Source organism: Chlorocebus sabaeus, chromosome 16, assembly GCF_047675955.1.
Source record: "Chlorocebus sabaeus isolate Y175 chromosome 16, mChlSab1.0.hap1, whole genome shotgun sequence".
Classification (NCBI taxonomy): Eukaryota; Metazoa; Chordata; class Mammalia; order Primates; family Cercopithecidae; genus Chlorocebus; species Chlorocebus sabaeus.
The window spans coordinates 16,843,148-16,868,115 of NC_132919.1; the positions used below are offsets into that span (position 1 = coordinate 16,843,148).

The 24,968-nt window shown below is 45.1% G+C and overlaps 1 protein-coding gene across 1 annotated transcript; it reads right to left on the reverse strand.

Annotated features, from left to right (window-relative positions):
- Positions 1-331: 331 nt before the first annotated feature.
- On the reverse strand, positions 332-24,328 carry LOC140708707 (uncharacterized). The gene is made up of 6 exons (XM_073005382.1): positions 24,240-24,328; positions 23,587-23,682; positions 21,636-21,771; positions 21,056-21,138; positions 1,914-4,184; positions 332-768 (listed from the first exon to the last, which is right to left on the reverse strand). Exons 1-5 carry the CDS (start codon positions 24,326-24,328, stop codon positions 2,678-2,680), a joined length of 1,911 nt encoding a protein of 636 aa, XP_072861483.1. The 3' UTR covers positions 332-768; positions 1,914-2,677.
- Positions 24,329-24,968: the final 640 nt, after the last annotated feature.

Below are 24,968 nucleotides of genomic sequence, written 5' to 3' on the forward strand. Positions count from 1 at the left end.
AACCCGGGAGGCGGAGCTTGCAGTGAGCCGAGATTGTGCCACTGCACTCCAGCCTGGGGAGAGCAAGGCTCCGTCTCAAAACAAAAAACAAAAAACAAAAACAGAAACAAAAAAACTTAGGTATATGATAAAAAATTTGTTGTGTAGCAAGACAAACGATAACCTGTACAAAGAATTAAAAACCTAAATATGTCAGTGGATCATAAGTATCAGGTGACAACAAATGAATAGATTTTTATAGGGCTCATGACCTCTGCTTATTACCTTTAAATACTGCAAAAGAAAAAATAATTCTTTTGGTAGGTTAATATTTGGATTTTATTGATCATATCACTTGTGCCATAGGTCTCCAAAAATGTTCTCGGCTGCATGTATGTTCTGCATATGAATCTTGGAAGAATACTCATTTACTGTCAATAGTAGTTACTTTAAAAAGTAAAATGACATTTTACGCATAATTTTCTTCTTTTCCCTTAGCATGCTGTGTCAGTTTCCTAAGGCCAGGAACAGAACAAATGACCTTAAACCGTGGGACTTAAGACGATAGAAATTTATTTTTTCACAGTTCATGAGGCCAGAAATTCAAAAGGGAGGTGTGAGTATGATTGATTTCTTTGGGAGGCTTTCAGGTAAAATCTCCTTCTTAGCTTCTGGTGGTTTCCAGCTATCCCTGGCATTCCGTGACTGTAGGCAGCATAACTCCAGACTCTGCCTCCCTTGTCTCATGGCCATCTTCTCTGTAGGTCTCTGTATGTTCCCACGACCTTCCTGTAAGGACACAGCCATTGGCTTTACGGCCCATCCTAATGCATTGTGACCTCATCTTCACCAAGTGTATCTGCAGAGACCCTGTTTCCAAGCAGCTTAACATTCTTGGGTTCCAGGTGGACATGACTTTCTGTGGGACACTTTTCAACATGGGAGATATGCATGTATTTTTCTTTTTAGAAAATAATGAGTTCTGCCTCTGCTATAAAGTCCCTTTTCATTAGTGTTATTATAAAATAGCATGGAGAGTTGACAGAGTTCTAAGTAGTTCTGAATGGCCACAGTGTGGGAAACAAATGGGGGAGTGGGAAGAAATAAGATTTGATAAACAGTTCAGGGCAAAATGATAAAAAGGCATGTACATCATGCTAAAAAAAAAAAGTGATTGCTGTTTTGTGGCAAAGAAAAACAATAAAAATTTAGAAATATTTATTAGGTGTCTATTCTGTGTCAATAATGTACAAAAACATTCTCAGGATAATGAGCTGAAAAAGGTATATGGCTTCATGTGTATCACAGTGCAACAAGAAACCAATTCCTGGGACAGAAACAATTGGTAAAGGAGCACATTTGGTCACGCTTGTAATCCCAGCACTTTGGGAGGCCGAGGCAGGTGAATCACGAGGTCAGGAGATCGAGACTATCCTGGCTAACACAGTGAAACCCCGTCTCTACTAAAAAAAATATAAATTAGCCAGGCGTAGTGGCGGGCTCCTTTAGTCCCAGCTACTCGGGGACGCTGAGGCAGGAGAATGGCATGAACCTGGGAGGTGGAGCTTGCAGTGAGCCTACTGAACTCCAGCCTGGGCGACAGAGGGCGACTCCTTCTCAAAACAAAAACAAAAACAAAAAACAGGAGCACATTTGGGTTTGTCAAGCTTGAAGTTGAAAAAAATTAAGTAGAAAACAGGTCTAGCCAAGCTGAAATATTCCTAGTGTAAACAAAATAAGAGGATGAAAATCTCCTGATATCTCAATGGGAAAGTATGAAGACATGACAGGAAATAGGATTCAGAGTTTTGCAACATTAAGTGTCAGCGTTAGGAATGTTCTTAGAAGAAAAACATTGGAAAATAAAAAGAAGGTCGTTGGAGTTACAACTTGGTGTTAAATTAAGGAGATGGAGGAAGAAAAAATATACCAACCAGAAGAGCAAAAGTTGTAAATACATAACTTATGAGAATATTTTAACTTTAACTGAGGAAAGTTCAGTGAAACAATAGAGCTCTCCCCACATCTTCTCCCAGTCTCGGTGGTCTTCTTTCCCACTATCTTCTTCCACTCGCCCTCTCCCCACTGTAGTTTTTTTTTTTTTTTTCCTGAGATGGAGTCTCCTCTGTCATCCTGGAGTGCAATGGTGCGGTCTCGCCTCCCGGGTTCAAGCGATTCTCCTGCCTCAACCTCTGGAGTAGCTGGGACTACAGGTGCATGCCATCATGCCCGGCTAATTTTTGTATTTTTAGTAGAGACTGGGTTTCAGCATGTTGGGCAGGCAGGTCTCGAACTCTTGACCTTGTGATCTGCCCGCCTCAGACTCCCAAAGTGCTGGGATTACAGGCGTGAGCCACCGCGCCCGGCCTTGTCCTCACCGTCTTCTTTCCCACCCTTTCTCCCTCTTCTCACCGTTTTCTTCCACTGTCTTCTCTACCACCCTGTCTTCTCCCTGCACTTTCTCCCCACTGTCTTCTTTCCCCTCCTTCTCCCCGCTCCCACTTTCCAAGGTCTTTCCCACCCTCTCCGTCGCCTCCTCCCCCTCTCCCCGCAGTCTTCTGGGCCCCACTGTCTTCCGCCCGCAGCCAACACTGTTCAGTTCTGAGGTAGCGGCGGGGGCGGCGGCAGCCGCGGTGGCACAGGCAGCGACTCTCCGGGGTCTCCAGCTGGCTGCTGGCGCGGAGCTCAGGGGCCCAGCTCACGGGTCTACCTGGGCGCAGAGACACACCGGGCGCAGGAACACAGGCGCGCGCACGCGTGGAGGGCTTCTAAGTGAAAGGCAGCGGGAGAGCGCGGAGAAGGGAGGGGGCGAGAAGACGATCGGGGGAGAAGACGGTGGGGAGACGAAGCGGGGAGAAGAGGGTGCGGGGAGAGAAAAGCGCGGCAGGAAGTCGCTGCTGCGAGAAGGTGGGGAGACGAAAACGGGAAGAAAATGGTGGGGAGGGGAAGAAAACGGTGGCGAGTAAGAGGCTGGGAAAGAAGACGATGGCGAGAGGGAGAGAAGAGAGTGGGAAGAAGATTGTGACAGACATTGCTGCGACATGGTGGGAGGACACGGGAAGAAAACGGTGTGGGGGAAGAAAACGGGTGGGTAGAAAACGGTTGTGGGAAAGGCGCGGGGAGAAGACGGTGAAGGGAGAAGACGGCGTGGGGAGAAGACAGTGGGGAGAGGAAGAGAGAAGATGGGGCGGGGAGAGAAAAGCGCGGCAGGAAGACGCTGCTGCGAGAAGAAGGTGGGGAGATGGAGGCGGAAGAAGACGGTGGAGAATAAGATCTTGGCTAGGAAAGGAGACGATGGGGAGAGAAGAAGAGGGTAGTGAGAAGACCGCGGCAGACAGACGCTGCTGCGAAGAGGTGGGAAGACATGGGAAGAAAACGGTGCGGGGTGAGGAAGAAAACGGTTGCAGTAATAGGCCGGGAGAAGACGGTGAGGAGAGGGAGGGGGAGGGGAGAAGAGGGAGCGGCGGGAAGACGCTGCTGCGGGAATAGGCGGGAAGGTGGAGAGGGGAAGCGAGCGGGTGGAGAGGAGGGTGGAGGAGGCCGTGGGGAGAGGGACATGGGAGGAAAAGCCGCCGCCACAGGAACCGGTGCTGCGAGGAGGCGGAGAGACTGAGGGGAAGAAAACGGAGGAGAAGGGAAAAAAAACTGCGGGGGAGAAGAAGGTGCGGGAAGAAGACGGTGGGGAGAGGGCAGCAGAGGATGCGGGAAGACCGCGGTGGGGAAGAAGGAGGAGAGAAGACGTTGAGGAGAGGGAGGGGGAAAAAAAGGTGGGAAGAAGACGTTGGGGAAGGGAGGGGTGGGAAAGGAGAAGGGTCGGGAAGGAGGAGGAGGGAAAGGGCAGAAGGTGGGGAAGAAGACGGTTGGAAAGGGGAGAGGGAAGGGGGAAGAAAAGGGTGGGGAGGGAGAAGGGAAGAGGACGGGTTGCGGGGAAGAAGAAGGGAGGAGAAAGTGGCGAAGATGACGTTGGGGAAAGAAGACGGAGGGGGGAAAAAGATGGGTGGGAGAGAAGAGGATGAGCAGGGAACGAGGTGGGGAGAGGGGAAGAAAAAGGCAGAAAGACGGGCTGAGAGAGAGAACAGTGCTGGGAGAAGAGGGGAGGGCGCGGGGAGGGAGAAGGGAAGCGGGGAAAGACGGTGGGAGAAGGTGGTGGGGGAGAAGAAGGCAGTGTGGGAGAAGAGTTGGGGGAAAAAGAAACAATAGTGATACTAATGTTTAAACGTCGTGGTCTTTGGAGCTAAAGAATCAAGTGTTGCTTTAGAGTCCCGGCCTAACTTTGTTCAATAAATTCCCACTTCCGAGTATTTTGCGATTGCAGTGTGGGTCATTTTTAGTAGTTAGATCCAGAGCAGTCTTTGATTGTTAGTGACGGTGCTATCAAATTGCATGCTGTTCACCAGCTATAAACGAAAAGATCACATTTCCTTGAAGCTCACTTTAATATGTAATTCAAAGACTTTTCCAAGGGGCTCGTTGGGGAAAAAAATAGAGGTGTGTACCTTTGGCATTGAACATGGAGTCTCTGATTTTAGATTGCATTTGTTTCCCCAAATCCTTAAGAATGTGGCAGAAACATGATTGTGAATAAGGCGTTCATTTTGTAGGTCAGTGCATGTTATTTTAACAAAGATAGGGTACACTGATAAGCCTATAAGAAAATGTAATTAATTCAATTAATTCACTCATACAAATTTAGGTTTCCTTAATATAAAAAACCCAAAAACAATTAAATTGCCTTAGTCTTTTACCATAATTTCATGCTTAGAGTCAAGAGAATTTGTAAATGCAATCCTGTAATGTTGCATTATGCCTATATAAAATACATATTAAACGTAAATGGTGCTTTTTTATTTGGCATTATAGAACTTCTTAGAAGTTTGTGTGTATTAACACAGGTGAACTTGACATAAACTAAATGGTTAGTGATAACTATTACTGCTTGTAAAATAAGCAGTTAAATGTAAAGATATAAATACATTTTATATTACCCTACATTTAAAAAAAATTTTTTTTTCTTTTGTATTCTAGTTTAAAATCCTGGAATACTTACTGATCTTATTTCCCCATGAAAAGGCTTCAGCTAACTATATTGTATTTCTAAGCAAATGTCTGTACCAGAACATCAAGTGCAGAAATTAAGCAAAATCTGTATTTTAGGACAGTTGCAGTGACTCGCACCCGTAATACCAGCACTTTGGGAGGCCAAGGTGGGTGGATGGCTTGAACTCAGGAATCCCAGACAGCGTGGGCAACATGGTGAAACCCTGCCTGTAGAAAAATAAACAAAAAATTAGCCGGGCGTGGTGGTGCACGTCTTGTATTTTATTCGATCAAATTGAAGGCTTCATTTTTACTTGGAAAACAAAATGATTTAATGTACTCATACAGAAAATAACCTTATGCCCCAAAGGGGTTCACTTATAGCACACGTTCATTCATACTGTCAGACAGTGGGTTAAATGTATCTGAGCACCGCCTATGAGTCAGGAACACAAGTGAGTATCCGCACTGAATATTACCCAAGCTTTTCCCATCTGTAATATAGAGTAGCATAGATAATTTCATGGACTTCATCTCTTTAATTTATTGTGGAACGCTAACATGACCACCTCGTGTATAACTATCAATGCTGCTCAGATCAATGTTATCATCTGGATATTTTTTACTAGATTTAAATGACTTACTCCTGATATGTCATCCATATCTAATGTGTACTATACTAACTGTAATAAATTGAATTACTAAGTCTTACATGGTTTTGGTTTTAAATAAGCTCTTGGAAATCAGGCGGTTTGTGTTTTGTTTCATCTTATTGTACTATGAAGTAAAGTGGATAAAGATTCTGGAAGCACAACTGCACCACCACCCAGTGAAAAGGTCCATCGTTAGTTCCCTCCTTGCAAGCTTTGGGTATTTAACACACCATCAGGCATAGGCAACCTTTGCAACATTAAAACAGGAGGTTGCAATTTGAGTCATTCTCAGTCACTGACAGTCTCTATGTGTAAATTTAACAGCATGGCCACCTGTATATACATAGGACAGTGTTCGGATTAGCTTTTTACAACAAATTATATCCTTTAGCCAAAAAAAAAAAGAACACGCATGGTAATAACTGCAAGTCACCGTGCTTTCTTAAGGAGAGTATCTGAAAAAGATACATGAAAACAAACTACATTTGTCTTTTTAAAAGCATTCTATGTTACTGTGGAAGCAACATCAAAGAAAAAAATGGTTAGAAAAAATCTGAATCAGCATGAAATAAAATATTTTGAGGGTTATTGAACACTGTTCATTTTCATGAAAATAGGACAAAGTTATTTAGCACAGGTATTTCTGTAATTGTGATACATTAGCAAAATTAGCTGTGTTCTGCAGTGCTCAAACTTGCTCTGTGTGTGAAATGGCCTACCATGAATACAAGGAAATTTGTTGTGAAACATGTACTGTAGAATTAAGTTCAAAATCTCTCTCTGCTTAAATCACTTAATTTTGTTAAATAAAACTTGGTTTCCAACATTGTTTTTTGTTTCTCCAGAAAAGCACAATCTGCTCAATTCTTAACCAAGTGGAAGAGAGAAAATATTCAAGAAATACAAAGCAATTGTGCACGTCACACTATAGTTGAAAAGCGTTCTGATACTGAAGCTATGTCCAGTATTTTAAGCTGCTTTTATGCAGAGTGATCACTTGTACATTAATCTCAGAAGATTCTAGATGGAAATTCAAAGGGGCCCAGCCAATTAAATGTGCCTCTCTGAGAGAATCCCAGTGCTACTCACTTTCCTGTTTTCTGATCATTGATCAGATGGTTACAGATGCATGAAAGATACATGATTTTTAAAAACAAGATGTTATTTAAAACATCAGTGTTCAGTGCTTGCATTTGCAAAGATAAATATTAGATGATACTGAGAACATTGCTTAATAATCAAAGGTGAAATGTTGTTCTGATTCTGAAATAAATGGAGAGGGTTAGCATGAAATTATTATTATTATTATTATTTTTTTTTTTTTTTTTTTTTTTTTTTTTGAGACGGAGTCTTGCTCTGTCGCCCGGGCTGGAGTGCAGTGGCCGGATCTCAGCTCACTGCAAGCTCCGCCTCCCGGGTTTACGCCATTCTCCTGCCTCAGCCTCCCGAGTAGCTGGGACTACAGGCGCCCGCCACCTCGCCCGGCTAGTTTTTTGTGTTTTTAGTAGAGACGGGGTTTCACTGTGTTAGCCAGGATGGTCTCGATCTCCTGACCTCGTGATCCGCCCGTCTCGGCCTCCCAAAGTGCTGGGATTACAGGCTTGAGCCACCGCGCCCGGCCTATTATTATTATTTTTTGAGACAAGAGTCTCTCTCTGTTGCCCAGGCTGGAGTGCAGTGGCATGATCTCAGCTCACTGCAAACTCCGTCTTCCGGGTTCATGCCATTCTCCTGCCTCAGCCTCCAGAGTAGCTGGGACTACAGGCGCCTGCCACCGCACCTGGCTTATTTTTTTTATTTTTAGTAGAGACAGAGTTTCACCGTGGTCTCGATCTCCTGACCTTGTGATCTGCCCACCTCGGCCTCCCAAAGTGCTGGGATTATAGATGTGAGCCTCCATGCCTGGCCAAAATTATTATTTTACTTACATTTGTTACCAAATCACTGAATTCAAAAGTAGAATTGCTGAAGTCACTGGAGTTTGATACTTCAGGATTGATGGTTTTGGTTGAATTATTTAAAAAATCAAATAAAACTATAACTATATGGTATAAACAAACATGTTTATTTGTTTCAATATAAGTTAAATATATGTCCATACAGTATTCTTAGGTCAAATAGTCAATTGAATGGTTAACAATACTACTTCCCAGTCAATTGCTTTGTCATTGTTAAGATAAATCTTCAGAGTTTGAATGTACTTTAAAATAAGATTTGACTTGTAACTTACATAAATATGAATTTGATAGCTATAATTTGATTTGTTGTAAACAAATCTGAATGATTATAGAAAATTATTTCAATATGTCAAATTGTTCCATGGCACCCGCGGTTATGTAACTGTTAGTACCTGTGGGGAGGGGTCCTTTTTTTCTTAATTCTCAAGCCCATAAGCAATCATTGACAATACTCAATTATGATTCCTTTCCTTGGGGCCACATAAAATTTAATCCCTGTCTCTATTTCTAGAAAAATCTAGAAAAACTTCCTATCCTGAGAGAGTCTTTTGCTAGACAATATAATAGTTTTTCAGGGATGCAACTGCTTGGATAGATATTTTCAGTTTGGAGTTGTAAAATCATGTTCTATCATCTCAACTATTCCATATACCAGTAGTTTTTTGGGACTGTGACATAACAATTTATTTTTCATTTTATTCACTTGGAAAAAAATTAAGTAATAACTATGCTGTTGACTTAAGAATCAGAGGTATTTGCTGTTTGATACAGAGTGGGAACACTGCAATTACTTCAAGAAAATGATGACATTCTTCTAGACTGAAAAGTGCATGTGTCCTTGACCAAATAACAACTCTTTCTTGTACAGATTGCCCGGACACTCAGAAACTGCCTATTCAGAACATGGCATATCATAGAGATGAATTTTTAACAATTTTATTTGCCCATGTTTTCTAATTGTTCTATTTCACTGTGAACTCTCAGTACCAACGATTAATAACATAATTTGGAGGCTGGGGTTTACAACTGATTGATGACACCGGTTACAGATTTCTTTATTCCTTCTCTATTCTATGCTGCGACAAAAAATAAGACATTTATAAATAGAAACATTTTATTTGCAGTATAGCATACATTCAAATTAGGTGCTTGCATAGACATTTTGACAAATATTGCCATTTTTCTTTTAACACATAGGTCCTTAGTAAGCACTGCTTTGTAACACCAGTTTAAAATAGTTCTTCTTTTCATCTAACCATTTACAACATAAAAGTTTCAAGAATGGCACAAAGAAAAAATTATTTGTCAAAACAATATTATCAGACATAATCAAGAACATTTTTGTAAGATAACTTTGTGAGGTCAACAACAAAACAGATCACAAGTGAAAGAAAACTTCAAATATCGTCTTTTATGATGAATAAATGTCAGACTTAGGCTTCTGATAAAGACAGACTAGGTACCCTAGAATAATTTAAATTAGTTTTTGTATGTAAAATAACATTTTAAAACAAATCAGGTCCAGGCACGGTGGCTCACGTCTATAGTCCCAGCACTTTGGGAGGCCGAGGCGGGTGGATCACTGAGGTCAGGAGGTCGAGACCAGCCTGGCTAATATGGCGAAACCCCGTCTCTACTAAAAATACAAAAATTAGTAGTGGCATGCTCCTGCAGTCACAGCTACTCGGGAAGCTGAGGCAGGAGAATCCCTTGATTCTCGGAGGCAGAGGTTGCAGTGAGCCGAGATTGTGCCACTGCACTCCAGCCTGGGTGACAGCAAGACTCCATCACAAAAAAATAAAAAATTAAATAAATAAATAAATATCGGAGGTAATAATTTATTTTTTTTTTTAACACTAACTAAATTAATGCACAGCCGAGAATTGTCAGGCTGAGATTTGGAGAGAAACAGCATCTAGAGAAATAAGAGCTGCTTTGCCCTGGAGCCATTTGTTACTTCAGATGGGATATCTACCAGGTTGTGTTAAACCTGTGCTAGTCTTGCAGAGGCCCCAGGTTTGGTCATGGATATTAAAGGCTGCTGGTGCATTAAAGCACTGAGAAGGAACTAGAATTCACCCAGTCACCACAGCAGGCTGGCTGCTCTCCACCTGAGTACCCCAAAAAGGTTCCAACTCCAAATTTTTATGAAAGTAATTCAGGACTTGACTGTCCTTATCCTTCTGGCATGAGCCAATAGCAATCATTTGAGAAAGAAAACATCATCTGGGCCTCTAAAGACAGCCAAAACCAGTTGTTCACCCACTATATTTTGTACATTTGCTCAAAGATATGAGGGTCAATGAAGAAAAAAGACACTCTGAGAAGGAATAAACAGACGCCAAGGGGAAAAAAAATGTGTCAAAGCACCTAGAATTACTATATTCAAAGACATGAGGTCAAGCTTGGAAATTTCAAGAAGAAAATGGAAACTATAAAAGTGACAGATTAGGGTAAAAAAACAAAAAAATTCTAAGACTAAAAATTGTGAGGAAGAAAAAAAGGTGACTCAATAGATGAGTTTAACAGCAAATGAGACAGGTGAGTAAAGAAGCAGTGGATTATAATTGATATCATAAGAAACTAACCAGAAAAATATGCATGTTTATACATACATTCATAAAGATATGGATACAAGAGTTTAAGAGTCACTGAGGATATTTAATAATAAAATCTAATATACACTGAAGAAAAGAAAAGAAAATAAGAATGGGACAGAAAAATATTTAAAGACCCAATTGCTGAGAATTTTCTAAAGTTAATGAAATATAATAACCTGCAATTTCAGAAAGACAAACTCCTGGTAATGAAGCTGCAGAAAACCAAGAAACAAGTAGAAATTAGTAGAGCTTCACTGTGATGTAAGATACTAATCGCTAGTCAAAAAATTCCCTACACAACAAAAGTATCTTTTAAAAACAAAGATAACATTAAAACATGTTCAGATGCGTAAAAACTGACATAATTTTTTTTATCAGCAGATAGACCCTAAATGAAATTCTAAAGCGTGTTTATTGAGAAATAAGAAAAAGCGAAATGATCACAATAAATGTTTTCAAGGGTTCAGGGATGAATGGAGAGCAGCAGAAGTGGCAGATATCTTGACAATACACAAATGGACTAAAACAGCAACGCCTTGGAGATATTAAATACATAGCACAGACCCAATTCACACACAAGTACAAGTACATGTGAGAAGGGATAACAGGGCTGGGCACGGTGGCTCATGCCTGCAATCCCAGCACTTTGGGAGGCCGAGGTGGGCAGATCATGAGGTCAGGAATTCAACACCAGCCTGGCCAACATAGTGAAAGCCCGTCTCTACTAAAAATACAAAAATTATCTGAGCATGGTGGTGGGTGCCTCTAGTCCCAGCTGCTTGGGAGGCTGAGGCAGGAGAATCACTTGAACCCAGGAGGCAGAGGTTACAGTGAGCCAAGATCAAGCCACTTGCACTCCAGCCTGGGTGACACAGTGAGACTGTTTAAAAAAGAAAAAAAAAGAAGGGATAAGGTCCTTCCTTGCATTTTCCAGAATAATGGTAAAAGTATTAATAACTATTAAATTTTGATAAGTCAACAAATATATTGTAATTTCTAGTAAATTTCTAACAAGAGAGTAAGAGTATATAAATTCCAAACCAAAGGGAATAAAATGAATGTTTAAGAAAATCTACATTCGTCAAAAGAAGGCAAGAAATACCGAGAAAAGGGAATAAAAAGCAGGCAAGACAAAAAGCACCTGAGAAAGTGGTAGGAGATTGCACAGCGACTACTATTGAGGGTAAATTGTGATTGGGGCAAAATGGCAAATGGGAAATTTAGACTGTTTAGGAAACTTGATCTGGGTATTGAATTTATAGATGTTTATTTCATGATTATTTTGATCTGGGTATTAAATTTATAGATGATTGTTTCATTTAAGCAGTATATTCATATTTTTTGCACATGATTACAGTCTAAAATTTAAATTAAGAATGAAGGTTCACCTTGCTGACTTGGAGGAGTCCATGTTTTTTGTTCTCATTTCCAAGGCATTATGTCATTTCACAAGTTAGGGAAAGCTTAGCGGATGGACGCGGTAGAAATAGGAAGATGTTAGGAAATGCATGTGCTCTGATAATGGGGAAGGACTAAAATTCATGGAAGCCAAATAACATGAGTAGCACAAGGTGGAATACTATACCTCCTAGCAGAAAAAAGAAAATTCTTATTTACATTAAAACAACTAGACATTTCCTTTAAGAACTTAAACCTATAGTTCCCAAGGGACAAATATTGTGTTTCTATCATTTCTTTCTTTACATTTTTGGATAAATATGATCCTTGATAGCCCTTGACGATATAAACAAAATTTGAAAGAGTTGTTAAAGGTACATCTCTGCATGATATTTCCAAATTCAGAGGTTAAGGGAAAAAAATACGATCGATAATGTAGGTAAGGTTCTTCTAGTCAAACATGGCACAAATTTTAAAAGAGAGATAAATACACAGTTCTATTAATTTAGTAATGGTCTCTGTATTGAGTTTATGGTTAGTTTTCAATTTTTTGTCAACTTGAATCTGTACAGCAAGTATGTAGTCTTGAAAATGGAATAAAAATTACAGTACAAAAGAATAAAGACAAGTTTTCAAAATTTTTGGCATCAGGAATTCTTTAAAATCTTAAAAATTATTGGGGGCCACAAAGTCATTTGATCTATCTGCATTATATGTTTAGGTATTTACCGTATTAAAATTGAGTCTGATATCTTGAAAGAAGTATATGAGTTGATTCAAAGCAATGATGACAAACTCATTATGTGTTAACATAAGTAACACATTTGCATAAAAAACTGAACAAAATAGAAATTAATGTGAAGAGTGATACTAGTTTTATTAAGCTCCTTAATATCTGATTTAATAGATTATAGCTAGATTATCATATTTAACTCCATATTTAATCTGTTAAAATATGTTATTGAGTTTAAACAAGTGTATGAAAAAAGTCTGGTCTCACAGAGAAAAATACTTGGAAAGGGAGAAGTATTTTAATAACCTTTTCAGGTAATTGGGGACAATCTTCTTTTGATATTACACTGAAAATTTTAAAAGGGTAGTTTCTTAAAAATTAGCTGTAATGTGGAATCTGGAAACTTAAATATGAAAACTACTAAAACTCTTTAAGATTTTAAAAAGATTAATTTTACTCTAAAATCTGTTGTTCCATCTTATAATTTTTACCCATGCCTAATTTTATAATATCATCCATTAGACATTGTTTCACGGAGTTAAGCAGATCTTTTAAATGTTGGCACATTTCATTATACAATGTCAAATAAACAACAGCTTTGTTAAATCATGGCCACCCTAACCAGAAAGATCTTTAGGTGTTTGGACAGCAGTCTGGCTCAAGTAGTGGATAAAATTTTTTGAAAATTCTTTTTTTTAATTCAGATTTAAAATTTTATCACTGACATATAGGATATTGTCAGTTTTTTTTTGAAGTGAGAAGCTCACTGTTTTTCACTTTTATTCAGTCTTTACCATCCAGTAAATGTCACTTCTATTCTTCAATAAGAAATCTGGAATCCTCTGGAACTACTTTCTATCTCTCATACACCAAACCAATTTATCAGTAGATAGTGTTGTTGATTCTTTTAAAACATATTGTGAATCCTGCCAGGCGCGGTGGCTCACGCCTGTAATCCCAGTACTTTGTGGGGCCGAGGCGGGCGGATCACGAAGTCAGGAGATCGAGACCATCCTGGCCAACATGGTGAAACCCCATCTCTACTAAAAATAACAAAAAAATTAGCCAGGCGCGGTGGCGGGCGCCTGTAGTGGCAGCTACTGGGGAGGCTGAGGCAGCAGAATGGCGTGAACCCGGGAGGAGGAGCTTGCAGTGAACCGAGATTGCGCCACTGCTGTCCAGCCTGAGCAACAGAGGAAACGCCATCTCAAAACAACAAACAAACAAACAAAAACATATTGTGAATCCAGGCATCTCTTACCGGTCTACTGCTGCCACCCCTACCCATCTGTCATCTCAGGTCTCGATTAGTAGCCTGTCCTTCTACATGCTTTTTATTCCTTCTATTGTTCCTTTTGTCTTTCCATGAAGCCACCTAGCTGATTTTTGAAAAATATCATTTAAAATTTCACCCTTTGGTTCTTTGGCTCAAATTCTGTGAACTAGGGCAGAACTAATCTTTTCTTTTTTCAAAAAAATTTAACTTTTAAGGTCAGGGTACGTACGCAGGTTTGTTACATAGGTACACTTGTGTCATGGGGGTTTGTTGTATAGATTCTTTCATCATCCAGGTATTAAGCTTAGTACCCACTAGTTTTTTTTTTTCCTGCTCTTCTCCCTCCTCCCACCTCTCCACCCTTCGAAAGGCCCCAGTGTTTGTCATTCCCCTCTATGTGTCCATGTGTTCTCATCATTTGGCTCACACTTATAAGCTTGCTAAGGATAATGGCCTCCAGCTCCATCCATGTCCCTGCAAAGGACATGATCTCGTTCTTTTTTATGGCTGCATAGGACCCCATGATGTATATATACCACATTTTTTTAATCCAGTCTATCATTGATGGGCATTTGGGTTGATTCCATGTCTTTGCTATTGTGACTAGTGCTGGAAAGAACATACACATGTATGTGTCTCATAATTAAATGATTTATATTCCTTTGGGTATATACCCAGTAATGGGATTGCTTCATTGAATGGTATTTCTGTCTTAGGTCTCTGAGGAATCACCACTGTCTTCCACGATGGCTGAATTAATTTACACTCCCACCAACAGTGCGTACGTGTTCCTTTTTCCTCCACAACGTTGTCAGCATCTGTTATTTTTTGACTTTTTAGTAATAGCCATTCTGATTAGTGTGAAGTAGCATCTCATTGTGGTTTTGATTTGCATTTCTCTAATGATCAGTGATGTTTTCCAAAAGAAAACTCATTTTTCTTGCACTGTTGAGCTGATTACCATCAGTTCCAAACCTCTTCCCTTTACCCTGCTTGCTGGCGTTGCCTTGTCTGCGGCACGGTGTGAAACTTCATCTGCAGCATCTGCTAGAGGGACACTGGAGAAAGTTGAGGCTCTTTCTAGTTCTGAGTGCTCCTCTTACCTTGCTCTTGTAGGGGACAGCAGCCAACAGTGGCTAATCACCTCTCTGGGGACAGAGCAGGTCACAGGCAGCACCTAGGGGAGCAGCTTCTCAGTGTTTCGTCAGTGTAGAAACTCAGCAAAATTCTCTGCTGTCAAGCAGGCCACATCCTCACCCTCTCCAAGGAGGTCTAGCACTCAGCTCTGGTGTGTTTGGGGGATTCTTCCAGATTTGTTTCTTCCTGCAGTGCTTGCCTGAAGTCCTGGAGTGTGCAGTGGCAGCTCCCTGAATTTGCTGTCCCTATTTTGTGTGTGTGTTTGCTTGACCTTTCACAAGCTTGTCCAACGCACAACCCAGGGCTGGTTTGAATGAGGCCCAACACAAACTTGTAAACTTTCTTAAAACACTATGAGCTTTTTGGCTGGGTGCCAGTGGTTCATGCCTGTAATCCCAGCACTTTGGGAGGCTGAGGCAGGCAGATCACCTGAGTTCAGGAGTTCAAGACCAGCCTGGCCAACATGGTGAAAACCCGTCTCTCTCTACTAAAAGTACAAAAATTAGCCAGGTGTGGTGGCACATGCCTGTAATCCCACCTACTCAGGAGGCTGAGGCACAAGAATCGATTGAGTCTGGAGGCAGAGGTTGCAGTCAGCAGATTTCATGCCACTACACTCCAGCCTGGGTGACAGAGTAAGACTCTGTCTCAAAAAACAAAACAAGGCTGGGTACAGTGGCTCACGCCTGTAATCCCAGAACTTTGGAAGGCCGAGCCGGGCAGATCACGAGGTCAAGAGATCAAAACCATCCTGGCCAACATGGTGAAACCTCGTCTTTACTAAAAAGACAAAAATTAACTGGGCGTGTGACTATAGTTCCAGCTACTCAGGAGGCTGAGGCAGGAGAATCGCTTAAACCCAGGAGGCGGAGGTTGCAGTGAGTCGAGATGATGCCACTGCACTCTAGTCTGGCAACAGGGCAAGACTCCATCTCAAAAAAAAAAAAAGAACAACAACAACAAGAACAACAAAAACCCAAAACAAACAAAAAAACACTATGAGGTTTTTCTGTGACTTTTTTTTCGTTTTAGCTTATTAGCCATCGTTAGTGTTCATGTATTTTTTGTGTGGCCTGAGACAATTCTTCCAATGTGGCCCAGGGAAGCCAAAAGATTGGACACACCCCTGCTTTAAGAGATAATTCCCTGAAATAGTTAATAGCTATTTACTTTCAATTTTCCTTATTCAAATTACTGTGCAGTTTCAGTCTCCTGGTTGGACAGTAACTGACCACAATGTCTTCCAAGGCCCTGCATGATTTAGTTCGTGGCATTGCTCTGAAACTGTCGTCTACCATCCTCCCCTTGTGCACTTTGCTCTGGCCTCACTGATGGACACATTCTTCCTAGAACATCCTCCTTCTTAGATTTGTCTTACTTTTTACCTAGAATCTTCTTCTTGCTATTCAAATACCTCATTAGCAGAATTTTCCACATATGGTATACAATAGTGCTTCCAATACAACACTTTCTCTCTAGCCTGCTTCATTTTTCATAAAAGTTCTTGTCACCACATGACATGTTACAGTCATTTATTTCCTGGCTCTCTGACTCTTCTCACTGGAAAGTTATGTCCTTGACAGCATACACAGTCTGTTTTGTTCCTGGTTAATCCTTGTGCATGCACCTCCATATAACCTAGCACAAGCGACTGAGAGTTAATGAATAAATGAAGTAGTATACTTCCTAGATGAGAAAACTGAGACTCAAAAGTGATAAGTAGCAAATCAGTATAACATAAAAGGAGTTTAAGCTCTTTGGGGAGAAATGTGGGTTTAAATGGGGGTTTTGCTATATCCTACTAGTGTAATGTACATATATTTCTCAAATTCTCTGTGCCTCATTTTCCTTATCTGAAAAATGTGGATTAAATGGTAACTAGTTTATACTGTGGCTATATAGAGTAAATAAATTATGTATGTAATATGCCTAGTATAGTGCTTGACACAAATTAACAATTCCACATATTTAGTTATTTGTACAATTATCTGTAGTTGCAAAACTATAAATGCAGTCTTGTCATCTTTCTGGAGAGATAGCAAGAGAAAGGTTAAGTTTATAAAATGCCTAAACAATAAAAACTATATTATTGAAGTAAAATGCCTAAACAAGGGCTGGTTTTAATATCAACTAATTAGTAGCTGCCTGATAGTAAGAACTAACTCTAAAATCAAGTAGACAAGAAAGTGGTCGAGAAGGCTGACCGAATCCTATGCTATACTGCATGTGGAATAACCGTGTCACAGCAGTGATGCCATATTGCTTTTCTTTGATTGAATCGTGGTATCACAGATGAGAACCAAGGGACTAGATAGATCATAGGTAGATAGGTAACACACATACATGCAAACATTCATACATATCTACATATGTAGATAGATACATCCATATCCGGATTCATACATGGGTAGAGAGATTTTTTAAAACTGCTGAACCCAAATCCAGTGATCTATGAAAGCAAAGAACAAATACAGTTATATAAAGAGTCTTTCAATGAATTTTCAGCAGATATAGATCTTTTTGTGCTGAAACAGAGGATCACTGTTGCCTTTCTTTTGTAAACACAGGTCTATGACTGGCTAAAGCGATTATATGAAAACTGAGCATTTTCATTCTGTATCTAGTTTTAGAAATCGAGGAAAATGTCTATTGTGAAATATTGAAGTTTCTGAACTTAGTTTACCTTTGAAAATAGTGTTGTGTGCTCCTTGAAGGTAACTGGTATTTTATTTTGGTTAAATATTTTCTAGCAGAACCCTGAATCAAGTCGCTTTGATATTTCCATATCAGCCTCCTGAGTAGCTAGGACCACAGGCATACACCCCCACACAAGGCTAATTTTGATATTTTTTGTAGGGACAGGGTTTCGTCATGTTGGCCAGGCTGGTCTCACACTTCTGACCTTGAGCAATCTGCCCACCTCAGGCTCCATGGATCATGGAGAGCACTTTTCACCATTCTGCATTATTTTGTTTGCTGCCTGGCGTCTCCTCAGGAGCCACCTGGGTTCTGGCCCCAAATGCCCCAGCCCAGCCCAGGGGAACCTGGGAGGTGCTCAATCCATTATCCTGGCTGCTCCCTGGCCAGAAGAGCCCTTGGCGGCTCTGTCAGCCCACCTGGGTGACCCTGGCCTCTGCCCTGGGGAAGCTCCCATCCCTCTGGATTGCCCATCTCCCCTAGGACCCTTACAGCCCCCGAAATGCATTGACACTGAATCGTTCTGTAAACACCACGTGCCTTGACTCCATATCGATCTCTAAACATCATGTGGGGACCTCTTGCCCTTCTCCTTCATGACCTGTAGGACAGGGCCAAGAGGAGGAAGCAGCCTCAGAACACACAAAAGACTCCCTGCTCCAAACGGCAGTCATCCCTCCATCAGCACTTCTGGAAGGAAAGGAGGAAGATTTCCTTCTGCAAAAAGCTCCTTTTTTGCCTTGTTTCTGAAACCTGGGAGGGTCAGCAGAGCCCAGTGCACCTGTGGTGCCTGAGTCACCGTCTGTGCCCAGGATATGCGTCTGACCACAGCCCCCACCCCCAACCTGGGCTCGATGTTCCCTCCAGCTGGAGTCCTGGGCTCCTGACATGGCCTGACCTGTTTGTCCTGCCCTGGCCGAGTATGGGAGGGCCTTATCTTGTATCCCCCTGGGTTCTTAGCCTTGACTTCCTCAATGTCTAGAAGGAGTGAGCACACTCAGTCCCTCACCGGTGGGGGGAATTCCTCTGTAAACCCTGTGAGACAGAAACAGACAAAATGCTTTAGTGAGACAGGACACGGGGCGACTCAGGGAGGATCAGAGCCTGAGGGTTCTGGAAGTCTCCAGCCTTTTTCGGGTCCCAGGGAGAGGCAATTGAAAGTGTGAAGGAGCACTCAGGGTTGTGCACTCTGACCTGGACCTATTCCTTTTTTTGGGTCACCAGGACACGTCCCTACCCCTGAGCTAGGGGTGGCCCAGGTCCTGGTATTAGGTTTTCTCTTAGAAAGGCGATGCTTGCATGGATGGGCAAAATGCTGGCAACCAGGCCTGGTGTCCTCTGGGTGAGGACAGGGTGCCACCCACCCGCTGAGAGGCAGACGGTGCCAGGTCACAGCCATGGGTGCCTGTCTCCTGGCTCTGTAGAGAACAGTCACGGGGCCACTCCCTCCCCATGTTACTTTTTGCTGTTCTTATATTTTGGCCAGTCTCCAAGCATCTTCAGCCACTTGTCAGTGGTTTTATTTCCTGATCTCTTTGCTATCAAATGAGCCAGGATGGAGTTAGCGGAAGTGTCTGGCCTCTGGCAGCAGCCCATGGATGCTGGGTCTTGGGCTCCAGGAACTGGAAGGAGCCAGGAAAGGGCAGACCCTGGGGGACTGAGACCCTCTGATAGAACGGGCACCAGCTGCCTGGACTCCTGATAGCAAGACTCAGCATCTTCAGACCACAAAAAGCTTGGGTCATGGTTGTTTCCAATCCTTCAGCTGGGGTCCTGGAACAAGAAGGCAGTGACTTCTGAGCAAGACTGTGGTTCTTAGTTTGGATTTTGATTGAACCACCATGGAGACAGAATCTTGGGTTCAGGTGGAGCAGGAACTGCCATTTTTCCCAGTGACAGTGTCACTCCCAGTCACCACAACTTCGGCCCACAGGCTGCCCCCTCTGCCTTGCCCACCAGCCCTGATTCCCTATCCCTGGGGCAGCCTCACATGCAGCAGGCACAGGCTCTTATCTTCACCTCCAGGGCACTGACAGGAGCCAGCTTCGTCTCACTGTAAGGCAACTCAGACAGAGCTGAGGACATGCCCAGGCCAGGAACCATCTCCCTCCCTGAGAGGGCCCCAGCCCCTCCGACAAGATGGGTGCTGCCTAGGGTGGGTGGCCAAGCCCTGACTGACAGCAGTGCCTTGGGAGTGACCTCATCACCCACCAATGTCCAGATAACCTGGCTTGAGAGCTGCCCAGTGCCCTGAGGACGCACCTGGAGCCCTTCACACCTGACACTCCCCACAGGCCTTGCAGGGTCTGACCTCCCAGTGTGCACCTGTCTCTCCCTGCAGCCTGGCCGTTGACCCTGGCTGTTCCCCATCTTCCCACATCCTGCCCAGCCCAGAGACCATGACCTTCTCTCCAGCTACCCTGGCCTTCCTGTGACCCTCTTCCTGTCAGCGCCTAGGCATGAGACCCCCAGGTGTCTCACTGGGCTTCCCAGCCTGCTGGAGAGAAGCCTGGTTGACAAGGGTGACCAAGAGCCCTGCCAACAGTGGGGATGGCCCCACCACCCCACCTCCAGCCAAAGCTGGCTCTCAGGGCAGTCAGCCTTCATCCCTCAGCCTCCTTCCAGCCACTGCAGCAGCCAGGACATGGGGTGCCTGGCTGTCCTACCTGCACCAACTCGGCCCCCCCATCCACCCTGCACAGTGCTGACTGAGCCAGCGGGAACCAGTGTCTCTGGAGGGCCACGCAGAGCCTTGGGGACTGACCAAGTCCCCCCACTGAGGGGTCCCAGGTGTGCCACTGTTCCCTGCCCGCCCCATCTGTCATTCTCCCAAGGCTATCAGCTCCACCCTGGGCTGGCTTGGTTCAGGTGCATCCCAGAAGTGGCAGGTCTCATGGGCTCACCCCGCCCCTCTTCCCCAGACTCCTCCCTCTCTTAATCCTGTGTCTTATAATTAAATGATTTATAAGGGGCTGACTCCAAGCTGGGCTCCCCTTACCAGGCCCAGATCCCTTCCCAGCACCACTCCCGGGGCCTTCAGCTGCACGCTCTGTTACTCCCCAGCCTCATTGTGAGATGCCAAGGCCAGGCCCTCCCCTTCTTCTTCCCCAGCCTCCCACAGTCACAGCCATTGATGTCCCCATGCCCCTCCCTACAGTATGCCTCAGCTGGGGCCCCTGAGCCCTTGGAGACCTGCTACACAATGGCCCTCAGGCCTGGCCAGGGGCCCCCTAGCCTGTGGCCACCACCCCCAGATCTCATCAGGGCAGCCCCCAAGGGGACAGGGCCAGACCCACAGGCTGCCCCCTCTTCTCCTGCTGATGTGGAGACCTAAGTGCTGAGAGCTCAGGGGTCAGACCCAGCCCCCTCTCTGTCCCACCCACTCTCCCAAGCTCCCTAGATGGGCCTCAAGGCTCTGCCCTAACCCTGACCACGGGCTGGACCTGCAGGAGAGGCAGGGAGGAGTTCTGACCCTGGAGAGAAGGTTGGCCAGAGCCAGGGAGACATGTCCTGCCTCAGAGAGATCTTTCTAAAAACAAAACCTGTCCCTGAGGTGAGACCGATGTGTCAGGGGACAGAGGACTCACCACACAATCCTGAGGCGATCAGTGAATTTCCAGATGTCAACATGCTCATGCTCCATGTCCACTGTTGACCCAGCTCCGTGTCCCTGTGACCCAGAGGGGGCCAGGGAGAGGGGGGCAAGGTGAGGCGCTTGCGGTCCTAAGGGCGTGGACAGCCTGTCCTGGCCCTATGATCTTAGGGATCCCAGGAGCCTTTGACCAGGCACAGCGAGGGAGGAGAGGCCCCACCTCTCTTGAGGGAGCGGCCCTACCTGCACCTGCTCATACTTTTCAATAATGTCCCCTCACCCATGCACATGCAGGGTATCCATGACCTCATCCATCACCATCCCACAAGACCAAGTCGTGCTCCAGAAAACACCCAAACCAGTCCTGCCACACCCCTAGACACCCTCCGGCCTGAGGAGCCCCATTCTACCACCCCTTCCAGGTGACGGGGGCCAGACCCAGTGACCCCACCCCTTCCTCAGTCTCTGGAGTCCTTGCATCCCACCTGGGGTGGGCTCCTTCCTGAGGACTTGAGCACAGGGCAACCTGGAAAGAGAGGCCTATTGTCCTCAAGTGCTCTCAGGTGGATACACACCTGCCCTAGCAGGGCAAACAGCGTCCACCTGTCGAGCGTCAAGGGCTCATGATGAGTTATTCCGGGCACCTGGAGGCAGATGGGGTCAGGACTGGACATCTGTATAAGATCAATCTCCATGAAGATGCCCAGTTTTCTGTAGGAAGCAAGATAACTGGTGACTGCTCCGTCCTACTCCAGTTCTCACACACTCTGGCCGGGGGAGACGCACTCCCCCAGGACCCCATGTGTCCAGTGGGTCCCACAAGGATCATCAGTGACCACACCTGAAGTCTGAGTTGGTGAGACCTCCTCCCAGCTTAAGGCACAGAATTGGACTGAGAACCCTCGCCTCCCCACCACCCATAGGGCCTCCATTTTAGTGACTCTTCCAGGGCCAGGCTCTGCCCCACTGAAGTCCAGAACCCCAGGGAGATTTGGAATCCAGGGCAGGGAGGCCGCAGAGGTCAGGGCTTGAGTCCAGCACTGCACAGGGCAGGGCTGAGAGCACATCCCAGGCTCACATCTGGGTCCCTGGGCCAGTATCGGCTCCTCTGACCCTAGACAGCTCACTTGTCAAACGGGTGCATTTGGAGACAGCACCCACCCCACAGAGTTGCTGTGAGGATGCAGGAAACAACCGTCTACACAGTCAGTGCAGAATGGTCACCTGGTGAGTGCTCAGGGATGACCCTTCTCGGCACCTGCCCAGAGGACAGCACTGTTCACCAGGTAGCGACTGTCCCACGTCAGCAGGGAGGGAACACAGCAGGTCACACTCACCTGAGTCTGCTGATCCAGCTGTGCCTCTCACTTAGGAAAACCTCCTCTATGCAGAACCAGACACCGCTGTGTGTCTTGTCTCCAAGAGCTCCAGATACAGAGAGGGCAGGCAGGTAGGCGGGAGGGTATGCAGCACCAGTGACATTGTGGAGTCTTGGCACCCATTACAGACCCAAGCAGGGCCTGGAGTCAGCATCCTCCCATCCCTGAAGTTTCAACATGCACGTGTGCAGCGTGTTTGTGCAGGTGAGCGTGCACATGTATGTGAGTGCACTAATGTGTGGATGCATGTGTCACTGCTCTGGCCAGGCCTGGCTGCCCAACTCATGTATGCACCCAGATCCTTGTCACTGTCACCACCCCCACCCTAGGACCCGTAGCTAGCATCAGAACATCTATGTGTCCTCCCCAATCGCAGACCTCCCCATCTGGGGCAGTCCTGGGGGTGCAGATGAGGGATGGGTGGCTGACGGTTGAGGGCAGAGGGCAGAGGGCGTGCCCCTTCCTTAGCAGGGGACTCAGCTAGGGTGTAACGTGCTAGGTCTGTGTGGCAGGGCTGGATTCCATACACCTCCTCACCTCCTCCTCCCAGTAACCCTCTGGGGTGCCATGACTCCTCCCTGCTATGGAGGGAGGAAAGTGATTGATTTGCTGGAGACATAAAACTACATGATCCTTCTTTCCACAATAAACTGGAGGGTCAAAACAGGCAAGAGTAGGTCAAGGTCTTTTAAAAGCCATACCTGAAAGGTTTCCAATAACAGTTGATTTGGTGGTAACTCAGTCACACAAACAACCACAACAAAAGACACAACTATCAGAGATATTCAGGATCGCCTCAAAAACACCATCTAACATTAGGGAGTTCAAAAAGGCATGAAGTTTCAGAAATCAAATTTTATTTAAACGTCATTTGTATAAAATGGTAATTTAACACTATTAATAAATCCTAGGGCAGAAGACAGATTAGAGACCCCAGGGCACAAGTGCTGAGTTTGGAAGATTTGATGCTGTACCCTTTGAAGCCCCCACCTGGTCCCCACACCCCTTGCCTACCTGCTAAGAAGAGCCCGTCCCAGGGAGCAAATCAGGGGCAAATAGCCCAGAAGCCCAGTAGTGGAGAGACCTCCATGCCTGAAGGAGGAGTCCACCTCTGGGAGCAGGAGGAGCTGCTGGAACCCTTCCTCACAGGCTCCTATTCCTGCTCTCAAGCACCTCCAGCTTGCAGATAGACAGCCCCAGCACCAGCAGAGTGAAAAGGTCCCGATGCAGCAGGGCTGTGGCTCTGGTAAATAAAAGAGGCCTCTCTTTAGTGAGATAGAGGAACTCAGGCTTAACACCCTGGCCTCCAACACCAAGGCTCACACCATGCCCAGGACTAGGGGCAGCGTGGGAGCTGCTGGCTGAGCCTTGCTCGCAATCTCCTCTCTGCCACGTCTATCTCCAGCTAAGCTCTCAGCTCCAGGGTTGAAGCCAGTGGCTATAGCAGGTGGCATGAGGTCTGGTAGCTCCTCGCTTGGCTGGTCCTTGGCTGTACTGGTGCAGGGCCCAGAGGGCTCTGGAGCTACCTCTAGCTGCAGTGCTGCCTCTCGATGGGGCCTTCCCCATGCTGTGGACTCTGGCTCCGTAGCAGGCACTGGAAGTTCCTCTCTCTCTGCACGTGCGGCAAGAACTGAAAAAGAAGAAAGGGTCACTGACCAGCTTTTCTATGTCTGAGCCCCAGAGTTCAATCCCTGCTGACCAGACCCCCACTGACCAGACCCCTGAGCGATGGTGCTCAGAGTCCCCTAGCAATGGCCCCTCTGAGTCCACAAACTCCTCCTTCCCCTCATCAGCACCCACAGGTGACTGAGAGTCTTCTCAGGACTGGACCCCAACTCCAGGACACAGGGAGGGGCAGTTGGTCCCAGGTTCTGGGTGTCGAGCTTCATGCTTGCACCACAAGGTCCTCTGGACCATCTCAAAGGGGGCAGTGATGTGGCCTGGCACACCTGGACACACTGTCTGGGCCTATCCCTGAGCCACGTAGCCAGAGGAACAGGAGGATGTTTGTCAACCAGGTACCCCACTCTGCTGGGTCTCCCAGGGTCCTTCCCATGGAGGCCAGATCCAGAGACACAGCACAGAGACTGCAGGGTGACCAGCCCAGAACCCTTGAGACTAGGCCAGGGATGGCACGAGGACTGTCCCCAGACAGCCAGAAGACCCTTTGCTAGTTTCTTGGTACTTCATTTCTCACCGGCTACCCTTCCCCCACCAGGAATCCCCTTCATGCAGAGTCAGTGAGGAGAGGAAGATGGTCACAGAATCCGTGGAAAGAAAGAAAACAAAAGTTGGGTGGGGATAACAGTTGGGAGTGTAGCGTTGTAAGGGTCCTATACTATGTGGATTATTTGAGGGTTGGCTGTCATTAATTAAAGGTGTGTCTTGTACACAACCTTTACACACACACACACACACAGAGAGTCTTGCTCCATCACTCAGTCTGAAGTGCAGTGACCCAAACACAGTTCACTACAGCCTTGACTTCCCAGACTCAAGCGATCCTCCCACCTCAGCCTCCTGAGTAGC